This window comes from Neocloeon triangulifer, unplaced genomic scaffold, assembly GCF_031216515.1.
Source record: "Neocloeon triangulifer isolate White Clay Creek 2 clone unplaced genomic scaffold, ASM3121651v1 ptg000002l, whole genome shotgun sequence".
Taxonomy (NCBI): Eukaryota; Metazoa; Arthropoda; class Insecta; order Ephemeroptera; family Baetidae; genus Neocloeon; species Neocloeon triangulifer.
In genome coordinates this window covers 6,852,434-6,865,575 of record NW_026775545.1, presented here as the reverse complement: position 1 = coordinate 6,865,575, position 13,142 = coordinate 6,852,434, and the positions used below count along the sequence as shown (strand labels likewise).

The 13,142-nt window shown below is 34.7% G+C and overlaps 1 protein-coding gene across 7 annotated transcripts in view; it reads left to right on the top strand.

Annotated features, from left to right (window-relative positions):
• Nucleotides 1-13,142, top strand: part of LOC132205475 (potassium/sodium hyperpolarization-activated cyclic nucleotide-gated channel 4) — a 136,489-nt gene that overhangs the window by 79,271 nt on the left and 44,076 nt on the right. For all 7 annotated transcript variants that reach the window (XM_059634540.1, XM_059634538.1, XM_059634535.1 and 4 more), the window contains exon 3: nt 285-604. In XM_059634540.1, coding sequence (XP_059490523.1) covers nt 285-604 — 320 coding nt within the window. The remainder of the gene's footprint in view (nt 1-284; nt 605-13,142) is intronic.

Below are 13,142 nucleotides of genomic sequence, written 5' to 3'. Positions count from 1 at the left end.
TGTAAGAAATATCAACAGCATTAATTAAATGATGTTTTTAAGTCAAACAATAAACGACTCAAAAGACCTTTTAAGATAAATCGAAATTTAAAGTTCAAAAATAAATAATTTAAATATTATTTGCTCATATGAAAAGGAAGTCATTTTTTTAAGAATGAAATGGTTTGAAAAGTATTGATCTCAAATTATATTCTTTATAAATTGCGCTATTTCAGAAGTGAAAAATCGCAAATTTTGTGCGTTCAACTTACTGAATTTTCAATTGTGATTCGATCTACTTCTAGGTGCATTTTGGTGGCGACGACGTGAGCCTTTACGGGACACCCAAGGAGGAACCAGGACCGACGCACATCATGCCGGGCAGTGCGGCGGGTGGTGCGAGTAATGGGGGCGCGAGTGGGACCGGGTCTGCGGGGGCCCACGGACCAAGTGGTGCGTCGGGCGAAAAGCAGGGCTTCATCAAGAACCACCTGCAGGCCCTATTCCAGCCCACCGATAATAAACTGGCCATGAAGTTGTTCGGCAGCAAAAAGGCGCTCATGAAGGAGCGCATCCGGCAGAAGGCGGCCGGCCACTGGGTCATACATCCCTGCTCCAATTTTAGGTGAGTCGAGCCAAACGCTTCTTCTTTTTATGGGTTTGTGGGGCGTCCAGTCCGGGGCCGCTGTCACAACAACTGCCAACCCCGAGACAAAGTGACACACCGGCGCCGCCGATCCCTCCTGCAAAAGTGCAGTAAAAAATTCTCTGAAAAATTATGGTTTATCCCCACACTGGCGTATAGTCTCATATTTTACAAAAAAGTAAAAAAATTAATGATAAATTTTCGTTAGAAAATTTCCGAGCTACTGAAAAAGAAAAATCATTTAAAAAGTTTTTGAAAATTTTAATACAACGCTACTTTGATTAGTTGTATATAAAAAAGGCGTATGGTGTTAAAAATTTCCGAAAAGGTTCTTGAATTCTAAACTTTTTCAAATGAAATTTTAACTTCATAAAAATATAATAGATTGAAATGCTGCTGTTAAAATTTGATGGAAAATCGGAAATAATCAAAAGAATCCTAAAAATTAATTCAGGAATTTTTGCAATTTATAAAGAATCGCTGATAAATTTTTGCCACCATATTTATTTAATAAATATGAAGTGAACGAATTGTTTTGAGAAAAAAAATTTAATTTTTGATTCAGCCGAGGAGGTCAAGGCTGACCAAAATCATCGAGATTCAATTTCCTGTGCGATAAAATTCGTCTAATGAACATAGAACGAATTTTGTCTCTAAAGTGCATAATCGCGTGCTAGGCACAAACTTTTTTATCTCCAACAATCACCATTGCTCAACTTAAAAAAATCCATTCCAACCTTGAATGTAGCAGAAATTAATTTTAAAAAAAAAGTAATAATAATAATAATTTCCGGGAAACGGTACAAAAAAAGTTTGTGTTGATCTGAAAGTTGAAAATAATAATTTTATGAAAACAGTAAATAAATTTGCATTCAAACGCGGAAATGTCAATAAATTAATCAGACTAAAACTCCCCATTCAACATTTGTGTCATGTTGTCCCAGTTCAATTATAAACAGGAAAAAACTATATTCCGCGTTTTGCGTAATAAGCAGCTTTCATCCGAGCTGGTCTTTCATTATCCTGGGAGTCGGATTAGTGATAATAACTAACGCAAAAGAAAACTAGCCCCACCCTCCGCTGCTAGAAAATTCAGCAAAACAAACCGGCAGCAGCCGACCAGCAGCTAAAATAACTATTTCCCTACAAACACACAGAGCACCAAAAGGCCATTAATATTTCACCTGATTCGCTCTGGCCGACGAACTGGTTAAATATTGATTTTGGTGGCGACCGTGGTAATTAAAAACACCACCACGACGCACGTTCTCTTGTGGACGGAGTGGATTTAATTGAAAAATATGGGCTTCAGGCTAATTAGGAGACATGTAAACTTGTCAAAAGTTTATTCAACGGAGAAACGTAACGAGAAAAACTGTAATTATCAGTGGATTTTAATTTGAATGACCGAAGCCACCGTCTTTGTCATAAATGTGGAATGCATTCGGGTCAAGGTTGACTTTCAATTTGCCAGAGTCTGTTATTATTTTTTCATCCTCCTCTTTATTTACCTGCTAAAAGTTTCCCTTGGGCCGTCTTAAAAATTTATCCCAGCGTGCGGAACTCATTTCTTTCGAGCCCATTTTTGCTTCGCCTAAATGATAGTTGAGAAGTTTTTCTCTTCTCTCTTAGCTGGCAATGCTGCAGTAATAATTAGGACAGACTTCCCGTGCGTCAGAAAATAAGAGGATTTGTCTCGGTCGGCGGACCATTATTTAGGAGATTAAAATGAAGGCAAGCTTTGCAAAATGAAAGGGAATGTTTGAGGCTGTTTTGAAAGACTCTCAATTTGGCATACAGAATAGTATGTACAACTCCAGAATAGGAAGATAAAGAGCGTTAAGCATCACAAGCATAGTTTTATCTTCCAGTTGCATGACCTGGAAAAGAAATTTGGCCAGACTTCAAAAGGTTAAAATTATCTTTGTTCCTGCAGTTTACTTTTTTTAAGTATGGTAAATGTTTTTAATGCATTTTAATTCGAGTACATTATTTATAAACTTTATTAATAATTAATATTATTATTTTTTTAAATTATTACTGCATTTTATCAATTTAAAACTTTGTGTGAAAGCTTTTTCAGACATCCAAACAATTACAATATTATATTATATTAATAATTTCATAATAATCTATCCCACAATATGTTAAATTCAAGCAATATTCTTGGCAGAAATTTTTTTAAATTAACGGTTCGATGTCAGAGGGACGCTCCCCATCAATCAAAGAACTAAAGTGGGAATGTCAGCAAACGCCTGCAATTTTTTTGTGCGCGAATCATACTAAAGCAGTTGGAAGATCACATGCAATACTTTTTTTGACATCGCAAATGTTGGCGTGCGTGCGAGTCTCTGACAAACTCAACATAAAAGCAAGTTTCCTATGTGACACAGGGTAAGCTAAAGAAAAGCAAAGAATGGGCAACTTTCCTACAAAAAAATCACACGCCCTTACATCAATCATTTCTCCATTCATTCGCAATGTACATTTGCGTAAAGAAAAATCGGCACCTGACAATAATTCTCGCCCGTATGGAGGGAAAATAACAAAGCTTGGAAACGTGGAGAAAAAAGCGTCGTGTCTTAAGTCACCGCACGCATTTAATAATGGTGTTCCCGCGAGTAATGACTTTTTGGCTGCTTTTTGTACAGCCTAACTTCAGCGTGGATTAAGGACATGAGAGGAGCTGTCATAAGGAAGGTTTATTGGACGTGAGAACAAAGCAAGATCACTCAAGTGAACACACCGAACTTTTTGTTTCAATGGCCAAATTCATAAAAAGTCCAATTCTAATGGGATTTTTACGATATCAGCCTTTAAATAAAATACTAATTTCTCCCAGAAAAAGATTTCCACCAGGTTTGCACCACGTTTGCACCACACTTTCCCATGTAAAAAGCATTGCGAGCGTTTGGGGTGGAGCTGTTGAAAGCAGCTTCCTGAGTGGCCGGCCACTTCCCCTAAGTCCCCACCACCATCCACCAGGTTATGCTCAGGTATACTGAGGGTAGACAACTGGGGTAGCTTTCGTGCTTTTCATGTTGCCTACCCTCCTACCCTCTGGCATCTAGATTTTTTTTGCGATTTATGAAATGAATATTTTTGGATGGCATGTCCATGAAAGAATGTCATAAAATGAATTAAATATGACGTCGAGACAGCGATATAATTTTTAAGTAATTCAACGAAAATCTAATTCATATACTGGCATATTAACCATGCCAAAATGAATTTAAAAATTATAATTATATTATGTCAGATGAATTAGATGACTCACTGTGCGTGTTGATAATTTCTTCAATTTTTTAAAGAGCATTATTTATTGCTGTTAAAATATTTTCATCCAGATAAATTTTTGGTAAAAATTAATTTTCCAAAACCAACTGAAATAAAGTGATCATTAACATAATAATTATCTATGTATTGAATTATTAGTATCATAATAAATGCCACATTATATTAGATGTTAGATGCATACTTTTTGCATCTCCATACTCTTGAAATTAATTTCAAATTGGGACCCAAAATTTCTGCACTTTTTTCCTCACACAATAATATGAGAGAGCATTATTTCACATGCACGCATTTCGATGGCTCAAAGGTTGATTTATTGCCCTAGCTCAGGCCTTTCAACTGCTCTCCTGTTTACACCTTACCTCTCCCGCTGAGAGCACTGCGCGCAGCAGCAACACAGCAAGTTTTTCACATCCCTTTTCTCGCTTTCACAAAAAAAATATTCCCTGTGCACTCACGTGCAGTAATAGGATTTACAAAAGAGAAGAAAAACCGAGAGAAAAACGGCCAAGACAAAAATGCTTGACCGCGAAACGCAGATATTGACGGCCGCCGCGCCAAGCTTTGGTCATCTTTTCTTGAAATATTATAACAAAAATTTACTATATTTACATTTATTTATTTTATATTATATTAAGTTATATATAATATTATTCTTATTATTATATAATATTTTTTTATTCTCCATTTACACAAATTTAAATAAAACATCTTACATAAAGTACATCAAAATTTAATTGCTTCCTTAATCATTTGATTGGAGAGAAAATTTATTCATGTATCTAAATTAATATAAAATATTGAAAATCGTCAAACAAAATATAATATATAGCTACATTTTATATAATAATTAATATGAATTATCAAATAGATATTAATTCATTGTACATTTTTATTCAGTTTTAAATCATATTGTCGCGATCAAATTGAAGAAAGCAATGACTTGTTTATAAACCAGAGGATGGCTGGCGGCCGACTGCTTGGGTTTTTATTTGTTCAGAGAAGTAAAAATGCCAGGTATACAGCGACCCACGTCACCCACGATAACAATAGTGACAACAAAAACAGGCAATGCAAGGGGACTTGAAAATGTTGAAAACCTATGAAAATGTATACACGAATAGCATGAGAATGCACTCCTAACTTATTCTCCTAAATTATTTATTAATTTTATAAAATATAATTTTATGGGTACGAAATTTTTGACACGGCCAATATTAGGTTTCTTGGAATCAGCATAAAAAATTCTAATTTATGATACAAGTTAATATTAAACCTAAGACCATGGTCAAGAGGTCAGCAGGTGACCTAAGGCATCTACAGCTTTAAAAAAACTCTCTTGCACTGGAGCTCAACATTTCAAATTCAATGTTGTTCGAATCATGCGATTCGGATTAATAGGAGCAAAGTTCTTGCGCTCGGCAGTTTAGCGTGAACATCACGTTTTTACAAAGTAAAAATTAAATTTAAATTATTCTGTTAAAGTCATCTACTAGAGCGCTGCAGAACTGTTGAGCCAAGACTAAAAGCTACTTATTCTAATTTTTTTGTATTTGTTGATCAAAATTTAAGTGCTACAGATCAAGTTGAATTAGAAAAATTGCTATATATAATTTTTGGTGAAAGTTTCATAATCCATATTTTAATATCAAAAAATCAATACATTCGAGGACTTTACTGTAAAATTTTGTAATTTTTGCTTCATTAGCAAGTGAGATAAGCAGTAAAAACTTTGCGGCCCACTCCAAAATTTTTGAACCAAAAAGCCGCGGTCGTCTCGCACGGAGAGCACTGCCGCTTTTAAAGTTTCTGTACAAACGAAAACTCACAAAAATTGTAACTTTGGTCCTATTGGTCCGATTAAATTGATTTTTGAAAAATCATGACTATTTTCAAATTATGAAACAATTTTGTAATAACACTGATTTAAATATAACAAATAGCAAAAAAGTTATCGGCAAATTTCCATTTTTTTTAATTATCTTGTAAATTTAAAAAAATCATAGCTTGGCTTTCGGAGTTTGGAAAATTTTAAAAAATTATACAAATGAATAAAAAACTGAAAAGACATTTAAAAAAAATTAGTTGGACTAAGTGATCAGAAGTTAAATGATTTATAAAATTAAATTACCCCAGAGGAAAAAAATTTAGTTTAATAATATTGTTTTAAATAAATTATATTGATGCCTTCTGTGTGGATTATTATTATTTATTCTTCTCGGTCAATACGAAAATTTTAAATTGGAAAAAAGAGAAGAAAGGGTTTACAACTAGCAGATGTCTGCTAAAACGCCGACATCAAAAGAGACACGGCCGCCGCGGTAAACCCACACTGATTAGAGGTTATTTTTAATGCAAACGGTAGCACGATGCATAATATTTAATATGCTCATTTATTCGATCCGTCAAATGAGGAGTTATTGACATTTGAAAAGAATTGTCCACTGATATTTAATATTGATAATTTAATACGCTGTTTCAGCTGCCGGCAATATAATTAATGGAATCTATTGTAATTAATATCTACGCAAAAAACTAAAAAATATGCGGTGCTTGAATTAAATATTCTTGGCTTTTGTCGATGGGCTTATTAGAGTTTTATGTTTTGTAGAGCAAAAAATATAAAAAAAAATCATAGTTCAATAAGAATATGTTCTTTTTCACATTTGAAAATTATCATTGTAATGGTTATCCTTTGATGCAAATCAAGTAAGAATGGAGAAAAATTTAAAGAAACGGCAGCACCTCTGGCAAACACGGAGCCTTAAAGGAGATTCATGCCTAGATGGACCGCAAGCTAATTAATTATCACAAATATTGAGTTCAATTTGAAATTTATATATATTTTTTTAATTTCTACAAAACGATTAAGACTCAAATAAATAGATTAAAAGACAAATTTCTATTTTCTATTCCAGTACCATGGTTTAACCCTTGAGCGTAAATGAATTCTAAAAAAGTATTATTTATTATAGAGGGTTGTTACAAACATTCAATATTAATAAAAATTTCACGTCTGAGGCGCGCAAGAGCTATGGTATTACTCAAATTCTGAAAACAAGTTTTTCAATACATGCTTAGTGAGGTGAAAATTTCTTTATAACTGCAAGGGGCAATATTTTCTCCCTTTTGTTAAAATGGAATATGGATATCATAAAAAAAAGCAAGAAGCAAGACAACAACGCCTCAAAATCTATATTCTCACTGGACCTCTCACATTTTCTAAGAAATCTCCAACAAACAACCTTTCCATCCTTTTTCTTTGCTTGTTTTATAATCCCCTTTCACGCAGCCCTGTCTTCCTCAATGTTCTGAATTTTCACCAGGTACGCGAACACATAAAAGTGTCACTCACTGCAGGCATGCGGAAAGAGAGGCATGCACGCTCACAACAAATAATACCTTTGGCGCCTCTTTCGTCTCACCGCGATGTAGCACTTTTCTGCTCAGAAATTTGACTTTTGTCTTAGAAATTAATCATTGAGGAAAAATCTTCCTTATTTTGTAACATTATGTTTGATTGATTTTTACTGAATTAAAAATAAAATAATTATTTAGCATTAGAAAACAAAGGAGATTGGGATAGTGGAAAAGGTTATTTTTTTTATATCTTTTGACTTCTTTTATGAAAAAAAGTGCCTGTAAGAAATTAACATTTCAAAACATTTGAAAGAATTTTATTATAAATAATAATTTGATGACTAAATTTCCTAAATTAAGAACTCTTCTTAAGATGTTTGCAATTCTTATTAAGCGTAAATTAAAGAAAGAAAAGTTAAAGAACTATGTAATTTAATTTATTAACGCATAAAAATGATAAGACAAGATTAATTATTTTTATATTTTTCACTGTGTGCTTGCATCGAAAGCACATTATCAGCATCAGCACCCCCTGTTTGCTATACGCTAAACTTTTTGAGCTCCCTAAATTGGTCGAGCCGGAGGTGCGGCCTCCAACAGCTCCGTCAGGGTGGGAAGAGAGAGGGAAGAGGAGAAGGAAGAAAGATCTCCCATAAGCAGCAATGTTAAATTTGTGGTGGAAACCTGGTGCAAACGTGGTGCAAATCTTTTTCTGGGAGTTCACATCACCGAGCAAAATTAATTTTTACATTTTGAATAAAAGTTGAAGGAATTTTCAGCCCAATATTAAGTTCACTTTGAATAAAAGAAATCCACTGATGAAGGTGGGCTGAAATTTCAATTGAATTGGCCAAAGGTATACATTAGAATTAAATAAATTAAAAAGAAAATTAGCTATTTGTTAATTTTTCAAAATATTTGCTAATGCTATTTTGCTTTATAGATAAATAATAGTTAAATTAAAATATATATTAAAAGAAAGTCATTGCAAAGTTAAAAATAATTAATCACTTTATCAATAGCGTATTATATCAAATAAAATAAATGTATTTCGACTTTGCAAAATATGACACCAAAATTTTTGACACAGACGAATAAAAAAAAAACTTAAGTACAAATAATTTAAAAAAAAAGCCATTTAGAACATTCGATTTTTATTTTTGAAAATGTAATACAAACTGGGAACTGTCAAAAAGTGACGTAAATCCAGATTGTCACCAAAAAAGTAGGACGAGTGCTCCATTTCCAATGTTTATACGCGGTACATGTCAGTCATCAGCCGCATTTTAACTAACTTGCAGGTCATTATTCAAGTGAAAAGTGCGGCAGCCCGATGCCCATCGCGCGGCGGTCGCGCAGATAAAAGCTAAAAATACACGAGTGGTCGTCATGACGATAAATTCCACGGAAATATTCGGCCGTGTGCCTTTTGACTGATGTGGAGAATATCAATAATCCATCCGGCCGCACAGACCATTTAAAAAGCCGGTCTGTTTTATCGGGCCTGAAATCTACCACTGCTGCGGAAAGCAAGCTCAAAAGTACAAAAATTCAAAAAGAGAGTTCCAGACCCGTTTTTTCCGTTCTGATTCATGCAACCAGATTTTCACCGACCTAATTCCATTGATGTTTTTCCGCAGCATAATTCGCCGTCAAAAAACATTCGTACTAAAAAGATTAATACACGGATGATTCATGCCGCAGAGAATAATATTGATGATAATTCAAAAGCGCATTTTCAAAGAGAGCCCGCGGAGGTCAAGGTTGTGCTTCTCTCATCATCAGCCTCTATGTACATTTTCCTGCCCACCACGGACTGCTCTTTGAAGAGCTGCAAAAAAATGATCGCGCCACAATGCAAATTGCTCGCCTTTGTTTCCAACTTGCATCAACCAAAGCGACGCGGCAAAATTAAATCCGATTAGATGCGACAAAGCACATTTTTTCATCAATGTTTTAAATAAAAATATCTTTATAAGTCCTCATAAATAGTTCAACGAAAATCATTCTGTGCAATTGTTTCCCAACGATTATTTTGCCAAACTCTAAAATTTTAAAACAAAATTAATCAACTAATTGAATATCATAGTGCTTAAATTGGTGTTCTTTTTCTACAAAAATAAAATAAATTGACACATTTTCATGACTATTTTTTTCCATAAAATTAATTTAATATTAGTAGCAAATGATATTAGTTTTATTGATTTATGACAGATTTTACATCATTATTCTGGTTGTAAATTTAAATTTAAAACATTAGGTAAATACCTAGGTTTTTTAATCAGTAATATTACAAAAATAATGTTATTTCTAAAAAAAAATTATATTTCAATTTTTTATCTCTAAGATATATGTGCAGTTCTAACAAGCACCATTGTGTTCGGCATCCTCAAAAGGGTTGTAAAAAATTATTTTCAAATGCCTATGACAAAAAAAATCAATTTTGTATGAAATTATGTGTTTTTACTTCATGCTTTTGTTGGACAGTAAATAATAAAAATAATGAACTAAGAATGATAAAATTATTGACTCAGTGAAGTACAATTATTTCAAATTTTATTGCTAAATTTAAAATATAATATATGTGTAGACCCAGACTAACAATAAGCCGCAATAAGCCAAAGATCCACTGTCTGAGTGGTCATTCTAGCTAACTAAAAATAAAAAGAAAAATACCAAAACGCAATTTTTTATACAAAGAGAGACATCTCCTATTTAATAAAGCTTTAAAATCTTTAAATTACAAATTGCCTTTATATCATCTCCTAATTTAGTAAAAAAATTTGCACGTGCTTCAAGAAATAAAATTGAAAGTTGTTAAAGGGTTAGCAAGACGGAAAACATTGTTAGTGGATGGATGAAGTCGAGAACTGCTTTCCTTCTTTTACTACTTGACAAGTTTCTTTTTTACTTTTCTGTCCGCTTAATCCCGCGTTCGCCGTCTCTCTCGCAAAGATTGGGCATAAAAGTCGCGACTGTGTATTTTTATTTCCAGTGGCTTTTGCTGCAAATCAGATTGCAAAACAAGATCTCATTTTCTCTTTTTCTCGGCAGCACACACTGCCACGCTCAACTTCTTTTTATCCACTTTGATTCTGGTGTGCTCGGTCAGCGATTTTCTTCTCCTTTTTATTATTTCTTCCCGCGAGAGAGTATAATAATATGATCCACTCCTTTTGTCTCTGCTCACGTAAAAGATCATTTTTACGGCTGCACTTGACGAAAAGTTTATAGGAATACTCTTCTTTTTGCACACACACGCTAGACCATGAAGTTTCAACTAAGGAAAAAATAAAAAAAAATGAAGAATTCTTTTTATTCTTCAGTACTATCCAATCGAATTTTAATTTATAGCACTCAATCATCCCAACTAAGTGAATTAATTCTGAGAATAAAATAAAAGGCAAATATATATTTTTGCTCTACCTCAAAAATGCAAGGAAATTTATGTGGAAAAATAAAATAATTGCGTAACGTCACCGCTGCGATACGCTTTGAAAGGCGGAGGATGGATGTCGCAAGACGGCTGAAAGGCGAGAAATGGGAAGCGCACATTTTTCAATTTTCCTGCTCGTGCCTTTTTGTATTATGATAACGCGGCAGGCGTCGTGAGCGAAAGCTGCACAGCACAAAAACATTCGCACTTACACACGCAATTTATTCCTGCATAATAGCGTGCGAATAACGAGATGGCTTTGTGTGTCGGCAGAACAAAATGCACAGGTGAAGAATGCGTGTAAACATACATACGCGGTGCCGCCGGCTGGGTTAAGCAGCAACTCGTAAACAACTTTTGAGCATTAAAACCAGACATTGCCGGTTTATTACCCGCACGCAGGAAAATATATATTTAACAAAATCATCCTGCGCTAATTTGCGTCTCCCCCTTTGTTGGTGGTAAAAAATAGACTGTAAAAGCCGCTTGAAATATTTTTCTCTCAGGTAATTAATTAAAAAAAAAAAAATTTGAAGCAATCAACTTAATAATTAATGACTCGCTACAATTATAAAAGCTTTTTCTTGAAAAATGGAATCCAGGTGACAAGTGAACCTCATCGCAAAGAAAAAGTTGAAAAATAAAGGGCATCTGACCTCAACAGGCGACCTGCGGTCTGCTGGTACTTCAAAAACCTAGGGTTTTGTCGTAGCCAAACTTAAACTAATTGTAAGTGGGAGAAATTTATAAAAATTTAAAATGAAAATCAAAGAGGGAAAATTGAAATATATATTAAAATATTAAAAAATTATCTTTTATTTATTAATTCATTTTTTTTTTGCCATTTTCTCATTGCACCGAGGATTGTACAGCTTCAATTTTTAATGAAATCCACCTCAAGTTTTCAGTTTCATTTTTCTTCTTTTCATTTTTTGTAATGAATTTAATAGTCACTTCCTAAAATAGAGAAAAATACCCTGGAAAATTAAAATTATCTCTAAAAAGGTGTGTTGTATAAATTTTACTATCACTGCAATTCTTGATCTATGAAGGTTTATAAATATTCTTGCTTGTGCTTGGTAGTTATATTTCTTTCTGAATTAGCCCCTGAAACACTTAAAATTAGGTAATGGTAAAATTGCATTTAAAACTTTAGCTCGTTTTTTTATTCATAAATTGCCGAGCATATAATGTCAACTTGTTTGTCATATTTGACGATGAAAATGGTGAAAAAGTTTCGATTGTTCACATCAAGTATGAATTTTGTTGCCGAAACGAGCCGCACCTGTGACTCAAATGCAGAAAATTTAATGGGTCACATTATATGCGAGCAATCAAGCTCGGCGATAAAACTTGTTTTATTGACCGAAAGCTCTCACCTTCCGGCTGGCAGCAATCAAGAAACGTCTTTGCACTAACTTAGCAAGCTTTTGTGTCATTAAAATAATAATTATAAGGCCTTCAGTCGAGGGCTCGAAACTCGCCACAAACACTTGAGTGCGGGCGGATGAGCGCGGGGGCGGGCGAGTTGCCGCCGCTTATATTATTAATACTTGGTAAGTGAGTAATTTTTCATTGAAGCACAGCAGCCGCACCGGTGCAGCGAAAGTAGTTGCTTGCTTTGACGTCACTCTCTCCACCAACCCCTTCTTCTTTCTCCACGAGTGAGTGACAATGGACGGCTTAAAACGTGCTTTCCACCAGGCCTCTCTCTCTCTCTCTGTCAAGCTTTCTTTGTTCTTAATTACGCAGCACATCGAGATTTTCGAGGGGTTTCACTGGCAATTTTTCTTATCGTCCTACATTGTCTATTTTTAATTCGCTTTGTAGAATTCGCGCGCTCGTTGTCGGAGATATCGACCTGGCCAGTCTAAAGAAAAGAAAAAGGCTATTGCTGCCGGGTATGCAACAACACATGGGGTGGTGTCGGGGGTGGCGGCACGGGGGGCGTTCGTTCGCCGGCACACCTGCTAAATTTAGACATCGCCGCCTTTTGTTACTCGCTCACCGAGAGATCAATGCACACACGTATATGTGTCTGCGGAAAAAGTGGCTTCTCCGTCTTGTACAGAAAAAAGCCGACCCCCATACCTGCTTGATTGTCCGACAACCCTGAGCTTCCCCCGGGGGCTCAAGGGAAAGTACAATATACAGTTTCCAAGGCTCTGCGTCGCGCTGCCTAAAGGAGAACGAACGGGAGCGTCCTTTGATAAGAAGCGATTGACAACAGAAATACACTAACGAGAGTTCAAATATTTACTCGTTTTATTGACCGTCAACAAAATATTCAATGAATTTGTAGCGCATGAGGTGTCCATAAAAGTATACTTGTGTTGACCTACTTCTTAAAAAGACTATAACTATTCTGGGAGTAGAGGCATTTCCATCCTGTAAAGAGTAAAGTTAAAGATAATAAATATAAAACTC